At 42.9% G+C, this 20852-nt stretch overlaps 1 protein-coding gene across 1 annotated transcript in view; it reads right to left on the bottom strand.

Moving 5' to 3' along the window:
* The window catches only part of KDM4C (lysine demethylase 4C), a 236788-nt gene that overhangs the window by 121893 nt on the left and 94043 nt on the right, over positions 1–20852 (bottom strand). Inside the window, exons 5-7 of the mRNA XM_066604256.1 lie at positions 8986–9182; positions 4949–5187; positions 1991–2355 (exon numbers count right to left, since the gene is read on the bottom strand). Of these exons, the coding sequence (XP_066460353.1) occupies positions 1991–2355; positions 4949–5187; positions 8986–9182 (801 nt within the window). The remainder of the gene's footprint in view (positions 1–1990; positions 2356–4948; positions 5188–8985; positions 9183–20852) is intronic.

The raw sequence follows: 20852 nt of genomic DNA, 5'->3' as shown, positions 1-20852 counted from the left end.
ACTACACAACGCAGAGAGAAAACGCAAGTGAGCATTAAAGGCGCTTTCCACCTTTTATATAAGTACAAGGCAGTAAGATTTTGGCATTATATTAATTAGCTAACAGGATGGAATTAGTAGCACCACTTTGCTGTCTTCATTTATGAAGCCACACCTGCTCACCATATAAGTGTTCTTCCAGAACAGCGCTAATGGTCATGTAATATAAACCCATCCATCAATATATACTGCTCTGCATTTGCACTAGTTTCCTACCCATCCAGACCGGTGTCCAGGTAGGAAACTGGTGCAAACCTACTGCACACTTATGTGGGGTAAAACCCCAAAACAGCTGTATGGATTCTGGCTTGGTTTTCAATTCCCAGTCATTGTTATAAGTCATGCATATAGAGTCTAACATTGACTTGAAGGAATGCTGACTTCCAGTTAGTGGCGCTGTAGAGGTGTTGTTCCCTCCTCTGTATTTGCATATTTCCCAGAGGAGTACGGATGGCCTTATAAGTCTTCTCACTCACCTTCTAGGCATCTCCTTACACGCCTTCTAGGTGCTCTCCTTAAGGAGAAATAATACCATTCCCAACTCAATAGGACGCACTGATGGACAGGGTCGTATCATGTACACTTCTATTAGAAGACATTTTAGGACAAAGCAGCATGCTGCTCTGGCAGAGTTCCATGGTGAGGGAAAAGGCGGAGACAATCTTCTTCTGCTTCCCCTTCTTCCTCCAAAGTAGTAATAAGTAGGAGGAGGAAGAAGGAAGAAGCTTGGTGGCTCAGTGAGTAGCACTCCTGCGCTGTAGCACTGGGGTCTATGTTCATGTCTGACTATGGACAACATCTGCCTGGAGTTTGTATGATTTGTTCGTGTGTTTTTTCTTTTTCTTCTCCTTCTCCAGAGAAGGGAGAAAGAAGAAGTGTGGCGTCTGAATTGTTAGCACTGCTGCCTTGCAGTGCTGGAGTTCTAGGTTCAAATTTGTTCAAAGGACAAGATCTGTATGGAGTTTTTATGTTCTTTGTGTTTATTCTTCTCCTCCTTTCAAAGTCCATGCAGATCAGGTCCTGTATGCGGAATTCGGCTCTGGCGGCAGCGGAGTCTGCGCGTATCTGCTCTGTCACAGTCTTTTCTGTACTGCAGATGGACCCGGAGGCTCACCCTTAGCACATGCGCAGTACAGATTTTTTTTTCAAAATTGTTTTTTCTGCACAGTCGCTAGGAGACTAAGCGGAAACTGCGACCTGTCCCCAATGTTCATTGCGGACTGGCTGTGAGTTGGACGGCTTCCACTGACTTGAAATGCATGAAAATGGAGCATGCTGCGATTTTTCCTCCGCGGAGGCAGTGGATCTCAATAGGCAGTAACGGGCAGTATTTGTCCCGGATTCACGTTGCGGACGCCAATAAAAACACCTGACTGGTACAACCGCGTGCGTGTTATGAAACTGTGCTAGGCTAAAATTGTGACTTAGATATCAAATCAGACTTTTGTAACTAATGCAGAAAACCAGGTAATTTATACATTTCACTTCCGTTTTCTTGCACCTGTACTCTAAGAGGGAGACCAATTACTCCAACAATAATAGAACAACCTGTAGATCACTGCCACTTGACTAAATGGTAGAAAAAGGTCTCCCTTACATTGCAAATACTGTAGGTCTGATTTATGGACCGCACATGAGAAGAGGAAGCGTGATGTCCACGGCGCGGCTAAACACATGACAGGTGAGCTGTCATACATGATGCTCACTGTAGCCCGGTGATTTATGCTGAGAGTTGTTAATTTTACAAGTACAGCAGACAGGCTGTCAGCGCTGTACAATCAAATCCATCTTGGTTTATAGTGATTAATGTTCTGTCCGATTCAGTCAACGAGCGAGTAGAATACCATCCCTGCCACAGTAACGAGGCTCGAGCTCTTCTGCTAAAGATCTGTTAACAGTTGCCTAATAGGACGGAGCATAAAATAAATACAACAAAATGATCAGCGCTTACACACAAATTGTTCTTTTCAGAGCCCTGGTTTCCATCATTCATCAAACCAGGAACTTCCCCAGGTTCTAGGCCACATTCCGCAACCTCAAGGTCACTGACATCATCTTCATCACCACAACTTGAAAAGCTACTAGTCTCTTCTTTGTCCAACATCTCGGCCTCGGAAAGATGATATGATTGTGTCTTTCCAGAGAAAGCTTTTGGGTCATTCTTTCCCACTGAGTATGTTCTGTCTTCTACTTTAACCGGAGCAGACTGGACAAGAGAACCACATAACTCTGCCAGACCCGAAGCAGCCAAGCTGAGGTCATGGCTATCTATTTCTTCTGGTTTTGGGTCTTGAGCCAAAAGAATGGGAAGACAACCTGCAGATCAAATAAAACAAGTTCATGCATCTCTCACAATTGATTTAGGAGATACAGATGCGGCCTTCATCGTGGCTAACCACAGATCAGAACATGCGAACGCCGTGATGGAAAAATGAAATACTCCGGGAAGGTTGGAGAATTATAAACTTACACTTTTTGTAAGTCAGATTCTAATATTGTAACTAGTGATGAGCGAGCATACTCACTAAGGGCAATTGCTCGAGCGAGCATTGCCCTTAGTGAGTACCTGCCCGCTCGAGACAAAAGGTTCGGGTGCCGGAGGCGGGCAGGGAGCTGCGGGGGAGAGCGGGGAGGAACGGAGGGGAGATCTCTCTCTCCCTCTCTCTCCCCCGCTGACTGCCGCTACTCACCGCTCCCACGCGCCGGCACCTGAACCTTTTGTCTCGAGTGGGAAGGTACTCGCTAAGGGCAATGCTCGCTCGAGCAATTGCCCTTAGCGAGTATACGCGCTCATCTCTAATTGTAACTATACTAAATGCTGAAAGAAGTTCTGTATTAAAGTATGGTTCTCAACTTCCTATGAAAGAAGAATCCCATTACATTATAAGTAAAAATTCAAGTAAAAAGTATTAAAAAGGGGTAGTCTGTTAAGAAAATATTAAAATTGAAATTTCTTCAGCCCCATGTAAAAAAGTTAAAACTCGTTAAAATCTTCATCTTACCCAATCCCTTAAAGTCTGCTCTGACAGCCCCCATTTCTCCGCTGCACTCTTCTTCCATCAAAAGCAATGATAGCCCATCATAGTCTTATGTGACCCCGATAGCAAATTACTGGCTGATCCCAAGTTAAAAACAGCCAGCAATTGGCTGCAGCAGTCACATGACCCTATGACAGGAGGTCATCATTAGAGCAAGAAGAAAGGTGTAGCAGGACCTCTGGCACTGTCAGAGCGCCAGTTGTCGGGGATCAGATGAGGGGAGTAGGAGTTTCTATATGCTTCTACACAGGGCTGAGCCTATTTTAGTTACATCACCAGACTTCTTAATTAACCCTTCCTGACATCCACCGTACATGCATGTCATTGAGGTGAGCCCGCTCTATATACAGTAAGTGTTGGCTGTCTTTGACAGCCGGAACCTGCTGCAATTGTCAGGATCAGAGATGATAACTATCCCAGCAGTTAGCCCTTTAGATACCATTGTTAGTTCTGACAGTGGCATTTAAAAGGTCCAGCACGGGGCTCAAACGGCCTGCTCACAATGACATCTTCATGTGAAAGTCCCCAGGGCTGCCACGGATGTCTGCCTATTAAGCCCTGCCAGGGGCCTGTGGCAGGGCTTAAAGGGGTTGTCCCGTGGCAGCAAGTGGGTCTATACACTTCTGTATGGCCATATTAATGCACTTTGTAATGTACATTGTGCATTAATTATGAGCCATACAGAAGTTATAAGAAGTTTTTCACTTACCTGCTCCGTTGCTAGCGTCCTCGTTTCCATGGAGCCCGCCTAATTTGCGGCGTCTAATGGCCAAATTAGCCGCGCTTGCGCAGTCCGGGTCTTCTTCTTTTCTCAATGGGGCCGCTCGTGCAGGATGTCGGCTCCGTGTAGCTCCGCCGCGTCACGTGCCGATTCCAGCCAATCAGGAGACTGGAATCGGCAATGGACCGCACAGAAGCTCTGCGGTCCACCGAGGGAGAAGATCCCGGCGGCCATCTTCAGCCGGTAAGTAAGAAGTCACCGGAGCGCGGGGATTCAGGTAAGTGCTGTGCGGATTTTTCTTTAGGTCCCTGAATCGGGGTTGTCTCGCGCCGAACGGGGGGGGGGGTTTGAAAAAAAAAAAAAAAAAACGTTTCGGCGCGGGACAACCCCTTTAATAAGAGCACCCGAGGAAGTAAGATTTACTGCAAAACTGAAATATTGCCGTTTACTGTTTAAGCAATGGCAAATTCAAAAATGGTGGGGGAAAGCAATTATATAGTAATATAGTATGTAAGGCCTAAAAAAGACATATGTCCATCCAGTTCAGTTTATTACCCCCTCAACCCCCCACAATGTTGATCCAGAAGAAGGCATAAAAAAATATAAATGTGGTATCGCTGTAATAGTATTGACCCACAGAATAAAGATAACATGCCATTTTTACCACACAGTGAAACCGTAAAAGGCATCCCTTAAAAGTGTGGCTTTTTTTTTAGTTTGTGTCACCCCACTTAGGATTGTTAAAGTCTTAAAGTACATTAGATTGTATGTTTAATAGTAGCATTGAAAGATATAACTCACTCACATGTGGGTATGTCACTAGAAAAATAAAAAAAGTCATGAATATTTGAAAAAGTGGGAATGGAAAAATGAAGAAGAAAAACCAAAAATGGCTGCACCATGAAGGCCTTAATAGTGGTGTATGCTTTGAACTCTAAATGCAAAGTTCAAATCATACTATCTGCTTGCCTGACTAACAGAAACATGTCCACGGGGGGTTCCTATTTTGATACAAGCTGTTTATATTTATATTTTACAAGTGAAACTCCGAATTTACTGCACTTCAAAGTTTGATGCGCAGAACACAAGGTACAATGTACCTTTAACTACCTACAACTTAGCAAAGAAACTTAATCAGTCCTTATCTCACCTGGGGCTTGGATATTATTCAATAAACTGTGATCCAGATGCACTTCTCTAATGCTCTTCTCATCCCCCAAAGGCACTTCTTTGTTTACTAGCACTGCATTTTCTGTGGGTTTTTCATTGACCTTGAAACCATCTGTAGCAGCTTCAGTAGCTATGATTTCTGCCCCGACTACCATGGCTGACACTTTCTTGTCCTCCTGAGTCTTAAGCTTCTTAGAACGAGATGTGGTATGTTGAAGGCTGTAATGGAAGATACTGCTGTCAGATTAGAATGTCTGGCGTGGATAAGATAAAACAGCTTCTAATATAAATGCCTTTCACCTTAATAAAATAGCACAAAAATGTCATTTTTTGTGTGCTGATAGTGTTTAGAATTTATGTTACAGATCATGGTTTGATTCGACGACTTGCTAAGCCTCTATCAAAGTTCCTCAAGTTCGGAAAGGTTGGGTTAAATAACCTTTGGGACTTTGCCATGACAAAGGTAAGCATGAATATAATCAAAGAACATTAGATGAAACATATTGCTGGTCAATCAGTGCAGAGCATCATTAAAAGAAGAGGAGAGAAATCAGTACAAAGGAATCCTGAATACAATTTAGTTTGGTCACTATTCTCCAAAACGACACGTTTCTAAAGGTGGTGCTTTTTGGGCCCTACATCATTTACTAGAAATATGTGGCACAATTTCCACAAGCAAATAAAAGCCTAAAACAACCAGTGGCTTCCTATGGGTTCCTTTAGACAAACAATTTTTGTTTTGTTTTGTTTTAACGCACCTAAAAAAATTGTGTGTTAAAATATAATTTTTTTATTTTATTTTATTTTTTTTAACGCTGAAATTCCTCAATTTCTCTCACGTTAAAAGATAGGACTTGTCCTATCTTTTGACGGCACAACACAGAAGACTCCATTGACTCCTATAGGAGCTGGCTGGCACGGGGAGGGAGTTTGGCAGCGGCGAGCACTGCTCATCAATGACAGGTGCTTCTAGTTAAGGCATTTAAAAGTAATTGAAAGTTTTGCTGCTGACCGAGGGATTTCAGGGCTGCAGCGTTATTTCAGACATGTGGATGAAAGATGAAATTGCGAAAGATAGCCACGACTTGGTCGTAGCTATTCTTAGTCTACGCAATTTTATGCTCCCATAGCTGCGATTTCTTAGCGCGGCTATCGAAGCGTTACAGTGACGATCATGTGAAGGAGGCCTTAGGCCTCATGTCCACGGGGAAAATCAAATCTGCTCCGGATTTGTAACGCGGATTTGGGCCGCGGATGCAGTGCGGATGAGCTTAAAATAGTATTTTATTGCATGCGGATGACACGCGGATGCGTTTTTTTTCACGCGTGTATGCACGCGGATGGCATTTTTGCATCTGCGCGTGAAAAAAAAATGCAAGGCCACTGAAAAAGAAGCCAAACTTGTAATCCGCATGCAGATTTCACGCACCCAAATAAATGGCATTTAACACCCGCAGCGGATTTCCCGCACCCCATAGAGATCAATGGGGCCATCCGGAGCGTGATCCGCACCTAAATGGAGAATGTCCATTTTTTTTCATGCTCCATGATTTTTCTAATTCACATTTATTGACCATCCGCGGGTATTTAGCTACCCGCGGGTGGTCAATGCATTCCTATGGGGCGCGGATCCGTGCGCGGGTGATCCGCTGCGGATTTTAATTATTATTTTCCCCGTGGACATGAGGCCTTAGGGCTCTCATTCCCACAGCCATATGCGTAAAATGCTGCATGCATAGCGCAGCCTTCCACCGCAGTGTGAGTTGACTATTGTTGCATATGACAGTGTGTTGTTTTTTTTTTTAAATTCCCCACACTGTCTCGTAGCAGCGTTGCATATTCAACTCCACATATAGGCAATGTATTACATATGTACAGCATTCAACACGCAACCCATAGAGGATAATAGGGCTGCATGCGCACAATACATGGTAAAATAGAACATGATGCTTTTTTTTTTTTACGAGCATATAATACGCAATAAATATTCGCAAGAGTGAATGGATCAATGAAAATCAATATACTTTCATTTACTCTATTCGCCGCGTGCCACACGGTGAAAATACATTGTGGGAAAGAGGCCTTAGGAAAGCGATCTAAAAAAAACCAAAAAAATCTGTCCCGCACCTCACTGGCACAGGTTCATGAACTGTTTACACAAGAGTGAACTGTGAGCAAGGGCTTATGGACACCACATTGCTCAGACTTGTCCACATGCAATTTTTATCTATGGGGATGTTTAAACTAGAAAGTGTAATCCTCATACCCTGGAAGAACTAAAAAAAAAAAAAACACATCACAAATACCATCCACAACATCACTGTTGAAGAGCTGCAGGCAGCATCAGCCAACATGTTGCGACATGCCTAGAAGTTCATAGAAGTAAAGGGGGCCACTTCCAATAGCTATTGTAAATCAATAAAGCTTTGGAAAAAACAATCCAGTTGCTCTTTCTTCTTGTCACAATATTGTCAGAGGTGGGCTACTTTTCAGTGACCGACCCTGGATTTTGTCATTTGACTCAATAAAGTCCTGCTTTCACCTCCAGGAATTCTTCAGATAACCTGCAGATCAAACAACTGGCATTGTGAAGCAACTACTGGAACCAAACAATAACCCTAAGCAATCTTACATGACTAATTGGGAATCCATTCCTAGGCAGAGACCTTTCCACATGTGAATGGCAGACCGTTTATAGACACCAATATGAAAATATTACCAGCATTTGTGTACCATTAAAATGATAATTACAAATCACAATGCGTACAAGCTCCTCCAACAGGTGTAGTGCATCGGTAATCCTAACACTACCAATGTACTGCGTGTATTAGGGAGTTCAAGGATGGTAGCAGCCACCCTGTGCATCCAAAAACAGCACCCAAAGCCAACGAAATGGAGAGAAAATAGTCTACAGGTAATATACCCCCCTCCACCCTCTGGTTCCTGCCCTGGACAACATGTTGTCCCAAAACCCAGAGTCACTTTTAATGCTGGCTATGACAAAGACCTTAGAAAATGCAATGCATCACGACTAGCTGAGATTTAGGCTGCATAGCCTCAGACTGGTTGGAGTGCCAATGCTGATACTACTCCACTACCCAAAGATCCTACAATAGGTATCTAAGCATCAACTGGACCCTTGAGCAATAGAAGAAGGTGCCTGCTCCGAGGAATTCCATTTTTTTACATCATGTGGATGACCAGTTGTGCGTGCTTTGCACAAAGACAAGGCAGCAGGATAAGAAAAAGACAAAGCCGGTGGATGCAGTGTGATGCTTCAGATCCTCTTCTGGTGGAAAACCTTGGGTCTTGGCATTCATGTGGATGTTGCCTTGACATACATGATCTATCTAAATATTGCAGATCAAGTACACCCCTTCATGGTAATGGTATTCCCTAATGGTAGCAGCCACTTGCAATATAATGTATCCTGCCACACGGCAAAACCTATTCAGGAGTGGTTTCAGGAACGTGACAAAGAATTCAGGAACTGGGCCGCCATATTCCCCAGATCTCAATCCAACTGAGTATTTGTGCGATTTGATGGAAAATTTCAAATCATGATGACCTGCTTTGCAACTTACAGGACAAAAGAATTTGCTGCTAACATCTTGGTGAGCGATACAACAGGACACTTTCAGAGGTCTTGGGGAGACAAAGTCACGAGGAGCCAGAGCTGTTTTGGCAGTACGAGAGAGGCCTCGTACTCCGGTAGTAATATTATGGCCAATACATGATATTTTACAAGCGCTGGTAATCATTATTGATCTTCGGGAAAATGGCTCCAAGTAAATGGGACCTACTCACCTAAGCTGTCCTGGGTGTTGACATAGGAAAACTGACAATTAACTACATACAAAATACATAATATTCAACTGACTCAAGATAAATGACAGAAAGACATTGAAGTTAGTGGGACCATGACTACAAAGATATACAACTGGCCCGTGACGTGTGAACATGGCAGGTCCTCTTTAAAGAACAGGAATTTAAGAAACAAAAATAGTTCAAATATACCCATTCAAGGCATTCTTCACTCTTCTTCTCCGTTTACTCATCCACGCCTTCACTTCTGGTGTTGCTTCAATGGTGGGTCTTGAGTGGTCAATAGTATAGATGTCTTTACCTTGTTTCCAAATCTCATACTTCTCAGGCTGAAACATTTTTACAAATATGTCCATTGATATTTTCACCATGTCGCTGCTGCATGAACACTGGAAATAAGATGCAAAACACTCATTAGAACAACGACTCAGAAAAATGACAAGCAAACACCTATCGAAAAGGTCTTGATGGTCCAGAGGACAGGTCATCGGTGAAAAAAATGGACATACGACCCCTTTAGGAAGGGTACAGTAAATCGAATGACAGATGCTGTATATTGTAACACATGCTACATGTCAAACCGTGCAGACGCAGAAAGAAATTGGGGCAGTTTTACTAAGGGCCCTTTTACACGGGCAGATAAATAGTTCACAATCTCGCAATCCAGCGAGAATCTGTTCAGTCTAAATGCACGACAAACATGATACTTTTTTCGCTCATCATCCGTTGTCCAGTTTCTGCAGGCATAAAAACCTGGCGACCATCGGCCCATGTTAGCAGGCAGTTGTTCACCTATGAAGTGCAGACTTCAGACGTCGGAGCGGACACCGACCGCGGAGTCGGCACCAAATATCCGTTTGTGAGCAGGAGCCCCTAGGCAGTGCAAATTTAGACTAGACCGCCATGGTGGCTGATGCTGGATGTGAACCAGGTGCATTTTTAGTCTATATCGCCAATTAGTTGGCTTAGTTTATTCAATATTTTGCACAAGGTTTTGGCGCACGTTGCTGCATTTAGGACACACTCCTTTTCCGTTAATCCATGCCCCTTTAGTCAGGTGCGGCAAAAAAAAAAAAAAAAAAGTATCGGAAAGCGTTAAAATTATCATAAATGTGGTGTAAAGCACAAAAGATAGTTTTAGCTAGCAAATTCTCAATCGTAAATCTGCGTCATGTTTCATGAATTAAATATATGGAAATATGTGCACAGAGCCCGAGGACAAGGAAAGAATTCAGAAGGTTTAACCCATACTAAAGGCGGCCTTGTATACAGGTTCATACACTTAGCCATACGAAGACCTTTACACATGTATAGCAGACCTGCTGTGGCTTCCCGGTTTACTTGCAACATTAACCCTTTCCAATCCACTGTCTGACATCTAAAGACATTATGATTTAAGGCTGTACAGCTCCGATGTTGGAATGTCTGTAGGGGTTCTCTTACTGTATACTGCTAGCCTCTCTGCTGTCAGAGCCTATCCAATATGTCACCTCACGCAGTACTGGCTTTAGTCAGCATATAGCACCGTTATATAACGGTAGAAAAAGAGTAAGCCCTCTAGGAAAACCAGGATACAAATTGGATTGGAAAGGGTTAAAAACTTTTCTATAGACTGTTTTTGTGTGGCATCAAAACTTTTAGTTGATTTAGCCCAACGGATAGCAAAAAAAACCAAAAAACACAACAGCTCATAAAATGTTGAAATTGCAAGGATATGTAAGATTGCTAAGTAGCATCAAGCAGTTTAGCTTAGGAGTTGTTAACTCTGAATGGCCCCTTGTGTGCGCACAGATTCCATGCAGGTACGGAGATATGACAAACGCTCGCTCAGGGAATAACGCAAGGGAAACCTTGTCAACACTTGGATATGGGAACTGGGAGAATGAGGCAGTGGGGCCATGTAAAAAGCACTCTAGGCAAAGTCACAAAAAACAGCTTAGTATTATAATTTTAGCATTAAAGAGGTTTTTCCAGGATTTAAAAAAAAAAAAAAAAAAAAAGTTAAAAGGCTTTAAAATGCATACAAATTGAATGTTCGCCTATCTCTAAGCTCTCCCTGCCCAGCGCTGCAGCCCCAATGCCTGCCGCACAGAAGCCGAAAGAAGCTGCAGGCGGTCATGTGCCGTTTATTGTGACTGCTCAGCCACTCACACAGATGTACAGTAATAGCGTATTACGTGCACAGGTTTTGCGTGCATAATACGCTGTAGCAATATCCCACAGTCAGCCACGTTGCTGCTCATGCGAATTGCATATGTGCGCAAGAAAAATCACATAATGTTCCATCTTGGTGCGTACTGCGCGTACATACATGCCAATATAGTACATGGCGATGGACAGCATGTAGCAAGTACGCAAGGTCATCGCATACTGCGCATGTATATCCTGCAGCCCACACGCTGTGAGAACTGTTTGAGAGAGCCCGGCCTTACAGAAGCATTCCAAGCTTTGGTAGTTTAGTCAACAAGTCAACAACTGTGTTATTAGTTATTGGTTTAAAAAAAAAAGAAATTACACGTCACAAAAAAACTAGTGCAAAATTGTACGCAAAATAGGGCGCATCGTACCACTTGGGGTACGGTAAGCTTACGAGATGGCAGATGGGATACAGAAATAATGTAAATTCAAATAATTTTCAACATTTGCAACTTAAGGCTGCATTCACACGAACGTATATCGGCTCAGTTTTCACGCCGAGCCGATATACGTTGTCCTCATGTGCAGGGGGAGGGGGGGGATGGAAGAGCCAGGAGCAGTGCTCTGAGTTCCCGCCCCCTCTCCGCCCCTCTGCATTATTTGCAATGGGGAGAGGCGGGGCTAATTCTCGGAACTTAGCCCTGCCCCCTTTCATTGCAAATAGTCCAGAGGGGCGGAGAGGCGGTGGAGAGGAGGCAGAGAGGGGGCGGGAGCTCAGTTCCTGCTCCTGGCTCTTCCATCCTCCCCCCCCCCCCCCCTTGCACATGAGGACGACGTATATCGGCTCGGCATGAAAACTGAGCCGAAATATATTCGTGGGAATGCAGCCTTAAATTTACTTACCAAAAACACAATAATACATAATATATGGTGCCAACTTTACGTCAACAGTACTTTAATCTTAAAGCGGCCGTCTTATCAGTTTAAAAAATGACATTACATGTTAAACTTCTTTAACCCTCGATAAGCTGTTGGCTCATTGTCTCTGTAGGGAGAATGTAACACTGCAACGGTACTCCGAAGCAACACTTAGTTGTGTGGAGTCCAGCAATACAGCCCTCTGCTCTGGCTTATAGAGGGACATCCCAACTAGAGAGCCCTTCATAGCATGTCCTTTTGCCCTTTAACCTTGTGCAGATAAGACAAGCCTAAAAAAAATGAGGGCATCTTAAAGAGAGATCACCAGTATCATGGAGGCATCAGGTGGAAATATTTATTTTTGCTCAAATCCGAAATATTTTGCTGAAATTGCAGAAGGCCTGCAGAAACAACAGTAGAAGTCAGCAGGAGTGAGGGACATGATGCGGCTTGTGACCAAGCATGGCAGAACTTTACAACATTCTAATTCTAAACGGCAACATTGTTTCCCCCCTGATAATTCTATCTGGATTACCATTCTCAGCTATGATGTCTATGTACTGTTTTCCTGCTGCATTAAGGCAAAGGAAACAAAACCGAGCAGTCTATCCATGATGAAACAATGGACCTCCATGGAGTGGTTGTATTTACATGTTGGGATGTAACTTAGTATACGCAATGCTAATGAGGGACAGGATAAAAGATAATGTGGGGTGGTAATGACAAATATGGAACTCAGAATGGTAACAACCATGTGGCACATAGGGAGATTATGAATATTTACTTGCATAGCCATAAACAGGTAGGTAGATTACATTTGAACTACTTCATAGGACTTCACTGTGGTAAACATAATAATGACTTTGGTGTGATCCCCTAGTAGGGTTATACTAAATGGGTGTAATACACTTTGTCAAAAAATAAATCAAGCCTAGAAGTTGGCATGCAGTTACATCTCAGGCAGATATACAAATAATTAGCTGTGGTGTGATTAGATGAACGGTGTTATCACGAAAGGCCATAAAAGTGGTTCCACCTTTGGCCTATAAAAGTCTCTCATAGGCTCCTTGTGTGTAATGACCTCTTATTGACTTGTGTGGAGCTTGTTGACCACTAGACTCCTCTGATGCAATTGTAGAGATTTTCACATAGTTTACAAATAATTTGGGAGGGGCGCATTATTGGAATGCGAGAAGCTGGATGGTTATATTGACAAATGGCCCACCAACTGGACCATTCTGACCAGACTGTTTGGAGGTGTTCGTTCCAGTGGATGTGTGAGAGCACAGAAGGTGACCAGGCTCACAGACCACTAGTAGAGAGGAGCGTCTGACCAGAACGGTAGGGTGTGTTGGGACCAGTGGATGTGTGAGGGCACACAAGGTGACCGGGCTCAGGACACCCTCGACAGACCACCAGTAGAGAAGAGCGTCTGATTATCCCATAAGCTCCAACTGTTTCACTGACCACAATCCAGAGACAGGTGGCACCATTGTTACAGGCAAGTGTTTGTTGGGACTATTTCCAAGGGCTTGCCTGGGGGACATTTGGTCTCACAGCGGCCATTACATACATTGTCTTTGACACCAACCCACTTTCACCTCAGTTTCCAGTGGGGTCATTCCGTGTCAGTTCAACCAACGCTCCCGGTCGACCATCTCAGATTTCAATGAAACTTTGCACAAAGATAGACCCTGACCCTAAACTAAGATAGCCAGAATATTAGGCTTCAAAGTGCTTTGGTTCACGAGCTACAGGTCTTAATCTAGGGGGTTGTCTTGTGATTACAGCGCGCAACCTGAAAAAAGTGGCGATTTCAATCCATTGCCAAGCCAGTTCCAATGACTCTAGAGCAATGAAACTTCACACACTAGGAGAACTTTTGGTGCTGAATCCAGCTAAGCTACTCAGACTGCCACTCTTCTCATCATTCTGCCACCATTGCATGTCAAAGTAGCTGAAAAATTCTATCGCGCAAAATAAAACTCATATTTTAAGCAGTAATAACTCATAATCAATGCAATCCAACTCAGCTATGAATGTATCAATGTGTACTCCATAGAAATGTTTCTCATTATTCACATTATGGACCCAAAAGGATGCATAGCTCTTAAGATACAATGAGTCAAAAATGGCAAAAAACACTTTTTTGCTAATTTTTCCCTTTTTCAAAGGCGAAAATCGGAATGTACTCCATTTTTATTTTTTTTCGTTTTTGTTCTATTTGGAAGAGAATTTTGTGCTCTACAAGATTCGATGTTTTTCATTTTGTTCCCAGACCTTCTAGATGGGAAAATATCAATGCCTGTGAAGGTCCTATGCACTCGCGGAGGTCAAATAATAAAATAAGTGTAAGTTTTGCATGGATGTATAATTAGTTTAGAAATCATGAGAAGGTAAATTAGTTTTGGAATGAGACAACTTTTTGTGCTCAAGAAACTTATGTGATCAAAAATTGCATGGCGAGTTCAGGTGAGCCACAAGCTTTGGCTTAAGATGGTCAGAATATCATTAAGTGTTGCATAATGATTGTGGTATATTACAGTGATCACTGGGCTTATTTAGCACTCTATCCATATTGGATACTAAGATTATCTAAGGCTAGCATTTGTGTAATATTAAGATTATCTAAGGCTAGCATTTGTGTAATATTAAGATTATCTAAGGCTAGCATTTGTGTAATAAATAGCTAGCTATTTATTACACAAATGCTAGCCTTAGATAATCTTAGTATCCAATATGGATAGAGTGCTAAATAAGCCCAGTGATCACTGTAATCTACCACAATCATTATGCAACACTCAATGATATTCTGACCATCTTAGGCCGAAGCTTGTGGCTCACCTGAACTCGCCATGCAATTTTTGATCACATAAGTTTCTTGAGCACAAAAAGTTGTCTCATTCCAAAAATAATTTACCTTCTCATGATTTCTAAACTAATTATACATCCATGCAAAACTTACACTTATTTTATTATTTGACCTCCGCAAGTGCATAGGACCTTCACAGGCATTGATATTTTCCCATCTAGAAGGTCTGGGAACAAAATGAAAAACATCGAATCTTGTAGAGCACAAAATTCTCTTCCAAATAGAACAAAAACGAAAAAAAATAAAAATGGAGTACATTCCGATTTTCGCCTTTGAAAAAGGGAAAAATTAGCAAAAAAGTGTTTTTTGCCATTTTTGACTCATTGTATCTTAAGAGCTATGCATCCTTTTGGGTCCATAATGTGAATAATGAGAACCATTTCTATGGAGTACACATTGATACATTCATAGCTGAGTTGGATTGCATTGATTATGAGTTATTACTGCTTAAAATATGAGTTTTATTTTGCGCGATAGAATTTTTCAGCTACTTTGACATGCAATGGTGGCAGAATGATGATAAGAGGGGCAGTCTGAGGAGCTTAGCTGGATTCAGCACCAAACGTTCTCCTAGTGTGTGAAGTTTCATTGCTCTAGAGTCATTGGAACTGGCTTGGCAATGGATTGAAATCGCCACTTTTTTCAGGTTGCGCGCTGTAATCACATGACAACCCTATAGATTAAGACCTGTAGCTCGTGAACCAAAGCACTTTGAAGCCTAATATTCTGGCTATCTTAGTTTAGGGTCAGGGTCTATCTTTGTGCAAAGTTTCATTGAAATCTGAGATGGTCGACCGGGAGCGTTGGTTGAACTGACACGGAATGACCCAGTGGTGTCGCAAACGAGGAATCTGGACTGCTACGGAATGGAACCAGGTTGTCTTCAGCGACAAATCCAGGTTTAGTTTGGGCAGTGACAACAGTCGTGTTCATGTTTGGAGACCTACAGGTGAGCGTCTCAATCCTGCCTTTGCTGTGGAGCAGCACACTGCCCCCTGCTGGTGTGATTGTCTGGGGAGCCTTGCATAAAACAGTAGGTCTTCCATAGTGGTGGTACGAAGGACAATGACCACTCAGTGATATGTTCAGGATATCCTGCAGCCACATGTGTTCCTCTCATGGTGGCTTCCAGCAGGATAATGCTCGGCCGCACACAACAAAGGTGTCACAGGAATGTCATTACAACATTGCCATCTGTGTGTCTCCATGCCCACTTGTATCACATCTTCAATCCAAGCTGGAGGTGGTACAACAGGGTACTAGAGCCTCTATGCCCACCCATATCACATCTTGTATCCAAGCTAGAGGCAGTACAACAGGGGACTAGAGCCTCCATGCCTGCCCGTATCACATCTTGTATCCAAGCTAGAGGCGGTACAACAAGGTACTAGAGTCTCCATGCCCGCCCATATCGCATCTTGTATCCAAGCTAGAGGCGGTACAACAGGGTACTAGAGCCTCTATGCCTGTCCCATCACATCTTGTATCCAAGCTAGAGGAGGTACAACAAGGTACTAGAGCCTCCCTTCAGGTGTTTTCCACAGTAAATTATCCTTTTGCTCCGATACTGCAATTGCTTATATCAAATCACACAGAGAAAGTTGTATCCCCTTCAGAGAACTCTTTCTGGGTGCTTGATTTTTTTCCCCTTCTTATAAAATCAGTGTAGTACCAACATGATCCCTCTTAAAGGGATTACACAAAGTTGCTGTCAAATGAATGCTAATCAAATTTTATTCCTGTCTGCAAAGTGGTTTTGCTTTAGATTTTCTGTCTGTAGCTCTAAAAACCATTAACTTCTCCTGGCACGTCAGAAGAGTTTATTTCCCAGGTTGCCCTGGATGCGAGCGGCAGGCATTCCAGCACTACAGCTTGGGCATGCTCAGAAAGAATGACCAGGGGCAGCTTTTTTGTCAGCTCTTGGGATTGGATTGCTAACCAATAGCAGAGCAGCACTTAGTAGGGATGCACACAGGAAGGAAGTGCAAAGCAGGAAATTGCAGTACATAGGGAAATATCAGAAACGGTGGACAGGATAAGGCAGCAATCAATGGCTGCACGATTTATACCCATATAAATCTAAATAGAAGATCGATCATACCGACACATCTGCTGTAAGTAAAAAAAGACTGATCGTGTGACTGTTAAACCTGATACAGCATTGTACTGACATGTTCTACTTGGTGTGTAATGTAAACCGATACTTCGCTAACTAAACACTGGCAGTATGCGCATATGAACTTTCCAAGACTGGGTACACAACGTGGAAAAAATTAAACTACTGAACCACATGTATGTCTGCTTTTTTTTCCAAGGTTTTAACAAAAGCAGAGACCAGACCAGAGCAAAAACATGCAAAAACTGGTTCATGACTCATCTAGTAAAGTAACACTTGCCAGAGTCATATCACACTATAAGTAGTGTGGTCAGACAGGTCTTTTTCCTGCACCTCCCAATCACAGAATCCAATCAGTAGTCCTAGAAGCCACCACTACGGTAACCCTTTCCGCCAACATTCTGCAGTGCTGATCTCCCAGGCATTCTGAGAAGATAGGTCTGTCTTAAGGCTGGAGCTAGAGTTGGTTTTGGAGGTTTGGCAAGAGGAGAAATAAATAACATTTTCTGTAATATTTACGTCTACGTTTCCATGGTAGAGGCCCGATCCTTTATTTTGGCCGTTAAGACCACAGTAATTTTTGTGTCACCACATTCTGATATTTGCAACTTTATATTTCCGTCAACATAGCAGAGTTTTTCTTTTTTTGTACAGGAAGAGACATTAAAAAAACAACTCATTTTGGGATACATAAGAAAAATTGATGACCCTTTTCGAGGGCAATGCAAGAAAAATTTGTAATGGTACCATTTTGGAGTATAAATAACACTTTTTAAAGAACTCTTTCAAGAGGTAAGGGGGGATTGGAGAAAAAACACAGCAAATCCATCATTGCTTTGCGTTCTGAACTTTGCACTGACGCCCATGCAGTACAAGTAATGTGGGTCAAGAGGGGTCTCTCCTTAAGGAGAGCACGCAAAAAGTGTGTGGAGACACCTAGGGCAGAAAGAGAACAACCAGTCTCATCATCAGGACCCAGCAGGATACATCTGATACTATTGTTTCAGCTGGTATCCACTCCGTGAACAGAGCCGGAGTACGAAGACGACTCACAGGCAGCGCTCAGCCATTCAATGAATGACAGCTAAGCGCTGCCTGTGACTGGTCACAGCGCTTAGACATTCATTGAACTCAATAAATGGCCGAGCGCTGCCTGTGATTGGCTGAGCGCTTAGCCAATCAGATACAGCTCTTTCAGCAGCCGGGGATTTTAAATTCCCACCTGATGAAAGAACTTGAGAGCAGTGTAGGGAAAAGACCTGGCTACACACGGATATATATATGCCCCTGCTCTGCATACCCCGTTCGGAGCGCTCAGCTGGTATACCAGCTGAGCGCTCGGAGAAGACAACAGCTGTATGCAGAAGATAGCGGTCCCACTTGTCTTCTGCATACAGCATACTGAGTTTCTTGGCCAGATATTGCGCTTGCTCATGTGAATCTAGCCTTATGGAGATGCGTAAAGCTGGTAACATCAGAAAAGCGCTGCTAAAAACGAGGATCTACCCCGATCCATGGCTAGACAAATTGTCTACAAATGTAGAAAATTCACGACTGATACTCTCCATAGGAATGCGCGTTCTGTTAAGATGAATCAGCGTATTGGGGGCACCGTGCTGTCCGTGTTAATTTACAGACAGCACATGGCCCGGTTATAGGACTATGAGGACATGCGCATTGACATTTTTTCAAGCGGACCAACAGTCTGTATCACGGACAAGAAATAGGATGTACAAATGCAGGTCAATGTGTTGTGTCCATATATTGTCCAATGCGGCTTGCGCCAAAGCTCCTCTCATATTCATAGCTAGTATGTGCCTAGCCTATAAGAAACAGACTGAATATTTAACCTGGTTGACTTAACTTGACTGACTTGACTTATCTTCAGCCCAGACCATTTTGCCCATTTCTCTCAGACTGCAGAGTTTTCTGCTGAGACATCTTTTGCCGGGGATATACCTATAGTGGATACAGAAGTAGCAGTTGCATCTAGGCCCTGGAGTCTGATTGAGTCCAAAGGCCCCTCTTTCACAAAACAAGACACCAGAATTATAAAATGTTACATTTTTGCTGGGGGGCCCCTATTGAATATTTTGCTCTGGCCCCTAGATCAGATTTAATCATTAAGACAGACCCCAGTTCAGACCCCATAATGAATATAGCCCCAGTCCTGTATATTCAAACGTCAGACCAGACCATAAAAAGTAAATTAAAAAAAACACACAACTCTTCTACCTCTTACTACTCTGCACCTACTCTAGGTGCTTCAGCTTCCAGCGCTGAGAACATTGTTCATGTCCTCTGCTGAAGGGGCTGCACCGCATCCCAATGCCAATGTCAGCATCCATCCAGTGCAGCGCCCACAGCAGGGGCAACCAAGTGGTGAGCAATGCAAACCATGCTCACTCCTCCCAGGGACTCCTGTAACAATGAGCGCTTCCATCACCAATGGAAGTGCTGAATGTGAGGAAAGTTAAATGTTGCACAAAACCTTTTTTTTTGTTACCAATGAAATCATCCCTTTGTCACGGCCCTGTATTAAATACATTGCAGTCTGGCTACTAAATGAAATTAAAAACCTAAATTTTTTTCCATTCTCTCTCCACTTCTATACATTTCTAAATTGTAATGCAATCCCAATGAGCAAGAGAGGATTTAACACTTAATACTTTACTTGCAAACAGCTAGTACTTGTTCGGTATCTGTGCGGTACTAAGGAAAATCTAAAGTCCGCCACATATTTCAGGGTAAAACACTTCTATAGATGTGAAAGCATAAGAGTGCTCTGAACACAATAGGGCTGAAATGGGACTATATGAGAACAAGCTGTGCCATTCATTCTGATAACGCAGCTACGGTCAGTGATCTATAAGTGTCAGCGGAGAAACATGTAGAAAAATGTAATACCTTTACAGCACAACAAATGGAAAGCTGCAGCAGCTGTCCATTAAAACATGCAAAACTCCTCGGTGCTGCCTGACTGCCTAAATGGAAGTAGGAAAGACGCAATTCTAAGGCACTGAACAAAGCAAAATTGAAAGACGCGACTGCAATCTCTTTTTTTTTTTTTAATTTCACATCAATCTTTGTGACACAAACTCTGAGAACTGCACAGGGAACATCACTGCAAACACTTCTTTAACCATTGCAGAAAAGGCTGTGCTTCGTAGTTCAAATGGGAACTACAGGTAACAATGAAACGAAGCCAAGGATTACACCTTTAATACAAAGCACAACTTGGTCCGCCTGGAAAACCACTCCCTCATTAAAAGCAAAATTAAAGTTTATTCTTCCATGTCCGGTTTAGCTCGGGGGCGCAAGAATTCTGCTGATTTCCTTTTAAAGTGAAGCTCCGCTTTATTGGTTTGGTAATAGGAGTCATTTACAGGCGCATGAGTGTCCTTTTGGCTTACTGTATGCATTTGGTATCCGTTTTTGCTCAACTGTATAGAAAGGTGTATTATAACTTTTCTATAATACTACGGGACCTCACAAAAGTTTTTAACATCATCTAGCTTTAGAAGCGTTGTAGCGGTGACTTTGACTATGCAAAGAGGATTATTGGATGTATATAAGTGTTACTCCATATGAATTCGATGGGAGGCGGCTGCCAGCAAACACCAGGACAGGTGACAGAAAGCAGGCGAACCTCTTCACATTGACACCATATCAGTTGTGTTGTATGCTACCCAGACCTTCCAACTGCAGCAGAAATGGGTTTCTATTGAGCTAGGCCTCTAATCCCAACCTGCAAGGGTTTACAAGATTTTGGGAAAGATGCAACTCAGCAGGTCCTGAAGATCTGCTGCTGTCACAGCATGCTGGTAGTTGTAGTTTCCTCTATGACTTGATGGAGAACCACAGGGTAGAAAAGACAGACTTTAAACGGTTGATAAAGATGACTGAGTAACACTTGTCTATGTTTAGAAGGATTACACAGTACATCATCTTAGTGTTGGTGAGGATCAATGATAAGCAGTACTGAGCGTGGTCAAATCCTCCCTGGCACCAAGCAGC

This window comes from Eleutherodactylus coqui, chromosome 5 (genome assembly GCF_035609145.1).
Source record: "Eleutherodactylus coqui strain aEleCoq1 chromosome 5, aEleCoq1.hap1, whole genome shotgun sequence".
NCBI classification, from domain to species: Eukaryota; Metazoa; Chordata; class Amphibia; order Anura; family Eleutherodactylidae; genus Eleutherodactylus; species Eleutherodactylus coqui.
The sequence above is the reverse complement of the archived record's forward strand: the minus strand, read 5'-3'. Positions and strand labels throughout refer to the sequence as shown.